The sequence below is a fragment of the Bison bison genome, unplaced genomic scaffold, assembly GCF_000754665.1.
Source record: "Bison bison bison isolate TAMUID 2011002044 unplaced genomic scaffold, Bison_UMD1.0 scf7180017864375, whole genome shotgun sequence".
In the NCBI taxonomy this organism is placed as follows: domain Eukaryota; kingdom Metazoa; phylum Chordata; class Mammalia; order Artiodactyla; family Bovidae; genus Bison; species Bison bison.
The window spans coordinates 1,339,006-1,350,948 of record NW_011494947.1 but is presented as its reverse complement, the minus strand read 5'-3'; the positions used below and the strand labels follow the sequence as shown (position 1 = coordinate 1,350,948).

The 11,943-nt window shown below is 51.7% G+C and overlaps 1 protein-coding gene across 1 annotated transcript in view; it reads left to right on the top strand.

The window, feature by feature from the left end:
* NTNG2 (netrin G2) overlaps positions 1-11,943 on the top strand; it is a 76,586-nt gene that overhangs the window by 49,897 nt on the left and 14,746 nt on the right. The window contains exons 5-6 of the mRNA XM_010856941.1: positions 8,123-8,295; positions 11,342-11,368. Of these exons, the coding sequence (XP_010855243.1) occupies positions 8,123-8,295; positions 11,342-11,368 (200 nt within the window). The remainder of the gene's footprint in view (positions 1-8,122; positions 8,296-11,341; positions 11,369-11,943) is intronic.

The window sequence follows — 11,943 nt, the reverse complement described above, 5'->3', positions numbered from 1 at the left end:
TTCCTCATCTGTAGAATGGGAAGAAGGATGCCTTCCGGGTTTTCACAGGGATTCAGTTAAGAATGCAAGAATTTTCTCCCACTCTGTGTGTTTTTCCACTTTTTTCACTTTCCTGATGGCTTCCCCCTGAAACACAAAAGTATGTAATTTTGATGAAGTCCAGTGTCTCTATTTTTTCTTCTGTGGCTTGTACGTTCGGTGTCATGTGTAAGAAACCATCGTTTAATCCAACGTTGCAAAGATTTACCCGTTTCTTTTTCAGAGTTGTCTAATTTTAGCTCTTGCATATAGGTCTCTGATCAATTTTGAGCTAAGTTTTGTTGATGGCATGAGGTTGAGTTCTAGTACCAGTCTTTAGCATAAGGATATGTCAAATGATTTGTTTACTTACTGATTTTTTTTTAATGAATACACTTTTAAATTTTGGCCTCGCTTAGACAATAATATTTCTGAGATTCCCAGGTTTGGTGAATTTGTCCCTTAAAAAATTACTGTGTAATCAAAGTGAAAGTTGCTCAATCGTGTCCGACTCTTTGTGACCCCATTGACTATACAGACCATGGAGTTCTCCAGGCCAAAACACTGGAGTGGGTAGCCTTTTCCTTCTCCAGGGGATCTTACCAACCCAGGGATCGAACCCAGGTCTCCCACATTGCAGGTGGATTCTTTACCAACTGAGCCACAAAGTAAGCCCCAGAATAACAGAATGGGCAGCCTATCCGTTCTCCAGGGGATCTTCCCGACCCAGGAATTGAACCAGGGTCTCCTGCATTGCAGGTGGATCTTTACCAACTGAACTATCAGTGGAGAATCCCAAAGAAGTCTGCTGCTGCTGCTGCTGCTAAGTCACTTCAGTTGTGTCTGACTCTGTGCAACCCCGTAGACGGCAGCCCACCAGGCTCCCCCATCCCTGGGATCCTCCAGGCAAGAACACTGGAGTGGGTTGCCATTTCCTTCTCCAGTGCATGAAAGTGAAAAGTGAAAGCAAAGCCACTCAGTCATGTCCAACTCGCAGAGACCCCAGGGACTGAAGCCTACCAGGCTCCTCCATCCATGGGATTTTCCAGGCAAGAGCCCTGGAGTGGGGTGCCATTGCCTTCTCTGCAAATAAGTCTAAGACTATATAATCCATGGACTTCTCCAGGCCAGAATACTGGAGTGGATAGCCTTTCCTTTCTCCAGGGGATCTTCCCAACCCAGGGATCGAACCCAGGTCTCCTGCATTGCAGGCAGATTCTTTACCAGTTGAGCTATCAGGGGAGCTGTGTAATAAAAACTAAAAAAAAACTATTAAACTGTTCTGCAGTTCATACTCACATCTCTCCAACCATCTCTCGTGGTCCACTTTGGGAGATGACGCTGATCACAACGAACATTGGGACAAAGGAGAGTGTAGCAGGGGCTGATACAGGCAGGATCATGAAAGGCCTGCCTGCAGAAGTGGCATTGGGCCTTGAACTTAAAACTCTCACTAGGTGTTAGCTTTAGGAGAAAGGAGCAGAGCCTGGCAGCGCATCCAGCAGAGGGAACAGCATGTGCAGAGGTCCAGAGGAAAGCAGGATCAGAACCGTGGTGGACAGAGACAGCGAGAGACAGAGAGTTGGAGAGACACAGAGGGACACAGAGAGAGAGCCAGAAAGGTGAAGCCCCACACACATGTGCGTGCACGCACACACACACACACACAGGCAGCATCACCCGAGCTCCCTGCACAAGTCAGGAAGTCTGAGAAGCAGGTCCATTGACTGGGTTCTCTTTCTGTGCCAGTCCTGGTGGGCCTTCCCCCACACCGTGTGGGCTCCTCCTGGCAGCCCTGTCCAGCACAGAACTGCTCTCCATACTCATTCCGGGACTCAACCAGGGAGGCAGAGAAGCCAAGACACCCTCTGGGAGATGAAGATGGTGGGAGGGGATGACCAGCGTGGGGTGGGGCAGAGCTGGGGTCAGGGAGAAATGTCTGGATTTGGATCCGGAGTGGGCTTTAAACTGCATGACCTTGGACAGGCTTCTCTCCACCTGTACCTCTCACCACTGCCAGGCCTGTCCAGCTCTCACATTCTGTGACTCTCATCTATTGTAATTGCAATACACTTCTCAGATTCAGCTGCCCTTTAACAAATTTTTAACAAGCCAAGGTCAGTGTGATCACCCAAAGTTAAGATGGCAATCTTTTCTTTCTGTAGCTGATATCTAAAAATATCTGATCTTCAGGCCAGAGGCATGGTGTACATTCCTGCTTCCACACGGCTGGGGTATTCCTCTCCAGCTAGCTCTGTGGCATGTTAAATAGGAATTCAGATGAAAAAAATGAAAACCTTCCGAGGTCAAATATGTTTTGCCAGCAAACTTCAGTTAGACAACTCAGCAGGTTTGTTTCCTGAAGGACTTGTCAGAGCCTTTGATGTGCTAATGCACACTAGGACTCTGGGTGAAAAAGTGAAAGTGTTAGTCACTCAGTCGTGTCCAGCTCTTTGTGACCCCATAGACTGTAGCCCTGCAGGCTCCTCTGTCTGTGGGATTTCCCGGGCAAGAATACTGGAGTAGGTAGCCATTTCCTCCAACTGGAGAACTTCCCAACCCAGGGATCAAACCTGGGTCCCTTACGTTGCAGGCAGAACAGCTTCTTTACTGTCTGAGCCACCAGGGAAGCCCTGGGTGGATGGGGCAATCAGGGAGCAGGGTAGGACAGCATTAGGAGAGCATCGTATGTGTTGACCAATAAGAGCCAAACACAGAATCTTTCTTTGCCGTGGACCATCTTTGGGTCTAATGTTTCCAGGAAGAAGGGTCCCCGGTGCCAGCTGGGGCCTGCCCAACCCTCTTTGTGCCTTTCCCGGAACCTAGCATATAGTAGGCCCCCAGTACATGTGTGATCGTAGGTTGGAGCTCCAGAGAGACAGGGAACAGACTTTCTCAAGCTCCGTTTATTTCAGCTTTGTGCTACAGTAAAGCCTGACAGGACCAGGGGGCGAGGAAGATGAAGTTAAAACAGCATAGACTTTAGCGCCAGCTGATGCATCAGAATTCTAGTCCAGAGAATTCGGCGGACATCTGTGGCCCCAGGAACTGAGAGTCGTGAGCATCACATGGAGCAGTGGCTTCCCAAACAGGACCCTGATAGACCTGCTCCTCCTCCTGAGAGGAAATACCTGTGTGAGTTCAGGAACCAGCCTGGCCTGATTTCAGGTTTTCAAATCTCATCTGTTTTCTGCTTGCTGTAGAAGATGTAGGAAACATGCAAAGTGACAAAGAAGGAAATAGAAATCATTTACAATCCCGTCCCCTCCCTCCCTCGACAACCGCAGGAGTACCGAGATGTGTTGTCCTCGTGTTTCAGGTTTGAGCTTACACACAGTCAGAAGCTGACTGTAGTCTGGTGTGTGTGTGCATGCTAAGTCGCTTCAGTCGTGTCCAACTCTTTGTGACCCTGTGGACCATAGCCCACCAGGCTGCTCTGTCCATGGGGTTCTCCAGGCAAGAATACTGGAGTGGGTTGCTATGCCCTCCTCCAGGGGATCTTCCCAACCCAGGGACCATACCCAAACCTCTTAGTCTCCTGCATTGGCAGGTGGATTCTTTACCATTAGTGCCACCTGGGAAGCCCATAGTCTGAAAATAATCTGCTTGGACTGCCATAATGGAGTCCCACAGAGTGTGGGGCTTTAACTACAAACATTTATTTATTCTCACAATTTTGGAGGTTAGAAGTCCAGTATCAAGATGCCAGCAGGGTCAGTTTCTGGTGAGACCCCTCCTTCTGGCTTGCAGATGGTCTACTTATCACTGTGTCCTCACATGATAGACAGAGCTCTGGGGTCTATTGCTCCTCTTATAAGGGCACTAACCCTATCGATTAGGGCCCCACCCTTCTGACCTCATTTAACTTTAATTCCCCCTCTAAGGACTCTGTCAGACATGACTTGCTCTGTCATGTCTGACTCTTTGCGACCCCATGGACTGTAGCCTACCAGGCTCCTCCATCCATGGGATTTCCCAGGCAAGAATACTGGAATGGGTTGCCATTTCTTTCTCCAGGAGATCTTCCCAACCCAGGGATTGAACCCAGGTCTCCTGCGCTGTAGGCAGATGCTTTTACCGTCTGAGCCACCAGGGAAGTCCAAGGACTCTGTCTCCAAATACAGCTGCATTGAGTGTCAGGGTTTCAACGTATGAATTTGAGAGTGACACGGTTCAGTCCATAGCACTATAATACACACGATTTGCTGCCCTACTTTTTTACAATCCATATTCTAACCCACATTCACCTCTTGGACTCCAGAGCTGGATATCTCTGAGTTCCAGTCCCAGTCAGTTTTGGGCAGCCCTGTGACTCTGGGCCAGATACTTAATCTCTCTGAGCCTCCGTTTGCTCGTCTTCAAAGGGAAGGTGACAGTGATACCAGCTCTGGTAGCCATTCAGAGGCCAAATGAGATGCCCATTGGCACACAGCAAACACTAATTTTGGTTTTTTTCATTTGTATTAGGAACATTTCCCAGGGCTTGAAATAGCCTCTGACAACGAAATGTTTAGTTGCCAAGTCACGTCTGACTCTTTTCTGACCTCATGAACTATAGCCCAACCAGGCTCCTCCGTCCATGGGATTTCCCAGGCAAGAATACTGGAGTGGGTTGCCATTTTCTTCTCCAGGGGATCTTCATGATGCAGGGATCGAACCCAGGTCTCCACATTGCAGGCAGATTCTTTACCGCTGAGCCACCAGGAAATAAATATTTAATGGCTTTATCATACCCCATAGCATGGCTGTATCTAATTTCCATAACCATCCTGCAAGATGATCTAATGTCAGAGAGAAGTTATAAGAAGGAAGGTGGGGACTTGTCTGGTGGTCCAGTGGTTAAGACTCTGAGCTTCCACTGGCAGTGGGGTGTACGAGTTCAATCCCTGGCCCAGGAACTAAGATTCATCATGCTGTGCAGCCCAAAAAAGAAAAAGTTCTTGAACTGAATTAAAATGAAAATGCAACATATCAACAGAAAATTATTAAAAAATATATATATTACGAAAGGCAGCTCTGACATTTCTGAAGCCAGCAGGCAGCAGGTTAACTCAGAGCTGCAGGGCTGCTAGAAACCTGGCAAGCAGCTCCCCCCGGTTTGGGATCCTTGCCCTGGAAGGGCAGCCTCACAGCAGTGCTCCAGTCAGATGGAGACAAGGAGGGCAGGAGTGGGTGGGGGCAGTGAGAGCCAGGATGAAGGGTCTGGCAGACAGATTTATGAGGCGAAAAGATGCAGGAAGTTAAATATTCATCATGTGGATAAGCAGAGGCTAAGGGGGGACGCTCCGTCCAGGAGGAGCATCGCTGAGTGGGAGGCGAGGTGTGAAGAGGAGGGGAGTTGTGAGCTGAAGGAGAAATGCTGGGTAAGCTTTTGGAAAACAGTCTTAGAGACGCTGGGAGCCAGCGATGGGGAATGTTGCCCACTCTGGGCATCACTGGTGGGACGCAGGTGCCTCCACCCTCGTCCAGGCCACTGCCCTCTGCTGCCAGCTGGGCACAGCTTCCTCCCTGCCACCCCCCACCCCACCGTGCCCCAGCTCTGATCTCCCAGACAAAGCATCCTCCATGGAGCTGCCACAATGACATATAAAACACGGGCCAGAGCAGGACACCTCTGACCTTCCCCGGGCTTCCAGAACAGATTCCAGCCTCCATGTCAGGTCTGGCCTCCTCCACTCTTTCATCTCATCTCAGGCCTCATTGGTTGAGCTCTTCTTGGCCCAGGGATGTCTTCCCTCATGTTCTTGTCTCCTCCAGAAGGTTCTCCCCTCCTTGCCTGAGTAACTCTTGATGCTCTTGCAGGTCTCAGATTTAAATTGTTCTTCCTGGAAGCCTATCCTGCTCCCCGCTCAGACTGAGACCCCACGATCCCCTCTCCTTTGTAGAACACGTGGGCGCTGATGACAACTGACGTTGATGTTATAATTAAAAAGATTGGCATAATTATCATTTTAAGATTGTGTCTCGTGGAGTTTTAGGTTTACAGAAAACTGAGTGGGTTGCACAGAGGGCTCCTAATACCTAGGTTATTCACATCTTGCTTTTCTGTGATGCCTTTGTTACAGTTGATGAACCGATACTGACATGCCATCGTCAGCTCAAGTCCACAGTTGACATTAGGGCTCTATCTTGATGCTGTCTGGGTTCTGTAGGTTTTGACAAATGCATAACGTCATGGGTCCACCATGACAGTGTCATACTGATCACTCCACTGCCCTTAAAATCCCTTGGGCTCCACCTATTAATCAACCCCCTGCCCCAACCCCACCACTGTTCCTTGTGTCCCTGCTGGATGCTGTGCTCCATCAGAATAAGGACCCCATCTGCTTTATCAACCACTGTACTTACCATTCCCAGCTCAGAGTCTGGCACATAACAGGTGCCCTATAAATATTTTTCTTTACTTATTTTAATAAAAAGAAAACTCTACCAAACATGTTATTCTGCTTTTTACAAATATTGACAATTTATCTTGGAAATCTTCCCATATCAGAATGTAGAGCACTCTCTCTCTCTCTCTCTTTTATTACAGAGGTTTTCCAACATGCATACAAAAATAGAATCTACTGTAATGAACTGCCACATACCTGTCACCCAACTTCAGCAATTAACTCATAGCCTTTCTCGTTTTGTCTCCATCTCTCCCCATGTTCTCCCTTTCTGTGTTATTCTGAAGCAGATCCCAGCCATCAGATCATTTCATCTGTAAATATTTGTGTGTCTCTAGAGATAAGGACTTTTAAACACACAATCACAATACCATCACTGCAGTTAATAAACATTAATTTAACACTGGGTGTCCCTGGTGGCTCAGACGGTAAAGAATCCACCTGCAATGCAGGAGACCCAGGTTTGATCCCTGGGTCAGGAAGATCCCCTGGAGAGGGGAATGGCTACCCACTCCAGTATTCTTGCCTGGAATTGTCCAGAATTCCATGGACAGAGGAACCTGGTGGGCTACAGTCCATGGTGTTGCAGAGTTGGACACGACTGAGCAACTAACACACACACAATTTAATATCACCAAAAGGTAGTCAGTGTTCAAACTGTCTCACAAATACACTTTGTTTATCTGAGTTTAGGGGTTGTTTGAACCAAGGCCCCGATGAGGTCCAGTGCTGCCTTTGGTTGCTTTGCCCTTGAGGTTTTTTTTAATCGGGGTTCCTCCTTCCTCTGTATCAAGTTTTGCACCCCTTGCAATTCATCAGTCCTAGGAGCTATGTCATCACTTCTGGCTTTTGCTACTGCATCCCCCCTGGTGGTGTTTAGTTTGTTTCGCTGTCCTCTGTATTCCCTAATGAATTCCTAGCTGATCCAGAATCTGCTCCAGAGCGTTGATCAGATTCAAGTTTGATTTGTCTTGACGAGACTACTGCAGGGTGGGCTGTATCCTCCCACTGGGAAGTTTTTCTCTGGACGTCTCTGTTGCTGCTCCGTGCCCACAGCCATCCATTCAGTAGGGGATGCTGCATGACGACTTTCTAATTCTATCTTTCCTTCTTCAATCAGCAGCTGGACTGCTTCTATAAAAAGAAACATCCCCTCATCAATTGTTGGTTACCTGGAGGTATGCTTTATATAGGACATGCAAGACAAGTGCTTGATTCTTTCCCTTTATTTACTGGTTTCAAAATGATGAGTTGCCTATAAATATTTGAATGAATGAATGAATAATACATGTATGGATGAATTGACAGGGTTTTGGGAATCAGGGCTTCTTTCTGCTCTCAAGGGCACGGGTGTGGCCACAGCCAAGAGCAGGGATGCCACCTGAGGCCAGGGTCAGGTCCATGCAACCAAGGGCAGGTAACTCTTGCTACCTGTCAACCACCATGGTTGAAAGCCATGGTGATCAAAAGCTGTGTTACTAAAAATACAGCATCTGGGACAACCCCGTGAGAGGCAGGAGCCAGGGGCACCTCTTTCTGGAAGGACTCAGAATGGTGCATCAGGGGTACTTGTCCCAAAGGAGAGTCTTGGCAGGTTGGACAGGTGGCCTCAAGGGTCCCTTCCTGGCCACCCCGACACTCTCCCAGCCTTCCAGGGAGCCGGAACAGCCCGCTTACATGCTCACTGATGCCTTGCCCCCTCCATGTCCCCCCAGGTGCAAGTGCAACCTGCACGCCAACCTGTGCTCCGTGCGTGAGGGCAGCCTGCAGTGCGAGTGTGAGCACAACACCACGGGCCCTGACTGCGGCAAGTGCAAGAGGAGCTTCCGCACGCGGTCCTGGCGCGCCGGCTCCTACCTGCCGCTGCCCCATGGCTCTCCCAACGCATGTGCGTACACAGACTGGCCGTTGCACTTGGGCACCCCCACCCCTCCCCACCTCAGACCAGCAAGGCCATGGGCTCCCCCAACCTGCAGCCTCAGGAGCTGCGGATCTCATCCCAAACACGCATGCACACACACTTGCACAAAGGTGTGCACACAAACATGAATGCATAGACACGTGTGTGAACACATGCCCACACTCGCACAAAGATGTGCACACATGAACATGCACACATGCATGCAGACTCACATGCACACACACACAGGTGTGCACATAGATCTGCGTGCATGCACACACACGGGTGTGCACACACAAACATGCGCACATGCACACACACATATGAACACACACAAACATGCACACGTGCGTGCACACATACATTTGTGAGCTCTTGCACAGATACCCAAAGGTGTGCACACAAACCACTGACACACATTTGTGAACACATGCAAAAAGGTATGCATACAAACATGCATGCATGCCATGACATATGTGCACACACATGTGAACACAGGGGCACGCCCTTTTTAACCAAACTCCCAAGTGCCAGGCCTTGTCATCAAGACCCTCTAGCATGCCTGCATCCTGCTGGCAACCTAAGATGAGCTGACTCAGCATCCTTCTCACTGACCTTCCCCTTCGTGACCCCCAGGCAGGAGAGAAGGCCCACAGGGTGTCAGGGAGGAGTGGGTGGGGACCCCTCCCTCCAGGCTGACCATTCCTCGTAAATGTCTCAGTGTTTACAGGACATTTACAGGCACTGCATGGCACCAAATGCTACGGGGTCCCCCCTTGAACCTCCGGGTGGCCCCTGGAAGTGGGTCTCCTGGTCCCATTTTACAGAGGGATCCTCCGAGGCCCTGGCCATGCCCCCTACACAGTCCCCTCCTCTCTTGGCTCAGTCTTCGAGTGCCAGAGTCCATCCTCAGGGTGTGCCCTCACACACGTGCACCATGAACACACTTCAGGGGTCCCCGTCATCAGCCCCCAGCACAGTCCCTGGGTGTCTCCTTGAAATTGAGTCCCAGGGAGCCCCCAGCTGCTGTGGATAAGGGTCCAAGCTCGTCCATGGTGGGCTCTCCTCAGCCATTCCCCCAACCCTACCAAGTGACTTGCTGACACTCGGCCAGTGCTTTGTCGAGGAGGCTGCACAGGCACTTTATATACAGCTCCTCCCACCTCTGATAACCTCTCAGATGGTGTTTTCATTATGGTCCCACTCTCCAGATGAGCAAACTGAGGCCCAGCAACCCTCAGGGCCCTCTTAGTTTGGCAGCAAGTTAAGCACCAGCACTGGAGCCAGTTCCCAAGCCAGGCTGGGCTGCTGGGACCACTCGACCCGCGCCCCTCCTGGGCACACTCTTTGGAGCCCGTCCATCGGCTCCCCGCAACCGAGTGGTGAAAGCTTTATGTAACTTGAGGCTGATCAAAGCTGGAAGCCTAGCGATGAGGCTGTGACAGTATGTCGTGTGTGTGCCAGGGACACTCTCGAGGCCTTTGAAGGGTGACTTACTGGAGTTGCAGCCCCCCCGCGGGCCTTCAAAGGCACAGACAGTGCTCTGGGCTACAGCCCTGCCCCACCCGGAGGACGTCAACCCATCTCTGTTGCCAGAACCAGTTCTTGAGTTGCTGTCACCTCCCTCTGACTCAAAGGCTCACCTCCCTTCAACTGTTCTGCTGCCTCCCACTGAACCCCTCTCTGGGCCCCATTCTCCTCCTAGAAGGATCCGTGAGATCCCCCGGCACCCACAGGCCGATACCATTACCTGCAGGTCATCCTGTGGGACCCCCGGCGCATCCCCCCAGGCACCCTTCACTGTCCCGCCCCCAGAGTCACTAAGAGAGGCCCACACCCCAGCAACCACCCTGGGGCTCCTCACGCCCCATCTTTTGTCAGGACTGCCTGGAGGGGACGCTGTGGCCCCGGCTCCTTCCTCCTGAGACTGACGACTCCCACCCAGGTCAGACCGTGGCCTCGGGCACCCGCAGCCCCAGAGCACAGATGCACACAGACAGAAAGGGCCAGGTCAGGGTCAGAGTCAGGCCTCTGCCACTCAGAACTGTGAGGCCTTGGACAAGCCGTCTCTCCCTCTGAGCCTTTGCTCGTTTGTGGAACCAGGACCCTAGAAGCCTGCCCTAGGGCTGTTGTGAACTGTAGCCCGCCAGGCTCCTCTGTCCATGGAATTCTCCAGGCAAATGAATCCTGGAGGGGGTAGCCATTTCCTTCTCCAGGGGATCTTCCCGGCCCAGGAATTGAACTTAGGTCTCCTCCATTGCAGGATGGATTCTTTACAGGGAAACCCAAATTGTAAAGTGAAAGTATTAGTCGCTCAGTTGTGTCCGACTTTTTGCTACCCCACTAGGCTCCTCTGTCCATGGGATTTTCCCAGGCAAGAATCCTGGAGTGGGGTGCCATTCCCTTCTCCAGGGGATCTTCCAGGGATCGAATCTCCTGGATTGCAGGCAGATTCTTTACCATCTGAGCCACCAGGAAGCCCTGAGCACTGAATGGCCAGGGTGGGGCGGCACTCAGCATGGGCCCACATGCAGAAAGCCCTCAGCACGTGACAGCCGCTGTGATCGCCTTCCCGTCTACCCCACAGGCATCCCTGTGTTTCCCAGATGGGCACAGGCACAGCGGCTTCCCCCTGTGGCAGCTTCCATCAGAGCCTCCAGTAAACCAGTCTGTCCCTGTGCCTAGGACCCTCATGTTCTCCGACACCCCATTACCCGCCAGAGGATGACCTCCGGCCTCCTTGCCTTGCATTGGAGGACCTGAGAGTCTAAAGTCAAATGAGAAGGGTGCATGTGAGGCCCCCAGCAGAGGCTTATCAGCAGGTCCCCTGATGGGGTAAGTCACAGCTCCAAGACTCAGTTTCCCCATCTGCACAATGGGCTCAGAGCAGCCCTTCCCTCTCAGGCACCAGTGAGGGTGTAAGTGGAGAATCCGACCCAGTCCCTGCATGGTGAGGTGCCCCAGCCCCCCTGGTTTCCTGTCCCCAGCCCTGCCACCCCCTCCTTACTCTTCTGTGACCTCCCTCTTTCCGCAGGTGCCGCCGCAGGCTCCGCCGTTGGCAGTAAGTACACGCCAGGGCCACCCGTCTGGGGAAGGTGCCTGGGGCCGTCAGTGCACGAGCCTCTCTGCACGTCCTGGAAAAAACAGGAGAGGAAAGACGGGACTTTCCTGTCCTCCCCTCCCCAGGTCCACCCCCTCCTCTGATCCATTTGCTTCTTTCCCCTCCTTCCCTCCTTCCTGTCTCACAAGCCCTTCCCTCCAGCTTCTTGACTGGTGCTGCTTTGGAAAGATCCCCTTGTCCCACTCCCGCTGGGAACCCCCCACTTCTTCCACTCCTGCCAGCCAAGAATGGGGGTCACCTTCCTTGACTGGTGGCAGAAGCCACCCCAGTCTGATCACGGGGTTTGGCCTCCCTCTGCACAGCCCACAGCTATCACCATGGCAGCTGCTCACCCGTGGGGAGTCTGGGTGAGATGAACCAGGATCTCGGCTGCAGGGAGGCTAGGGGAGGTGACCCAGACCCCCATGTGTCCAGCTCAGCTCAGGCCCCGAGCAGCCAGACTGTCTGAAGGAGGGTCTGGGCATCCCAGGAATTCAACAGGGAAGGTGAGGGAGGGTGGGAGGGGGTGACCAACC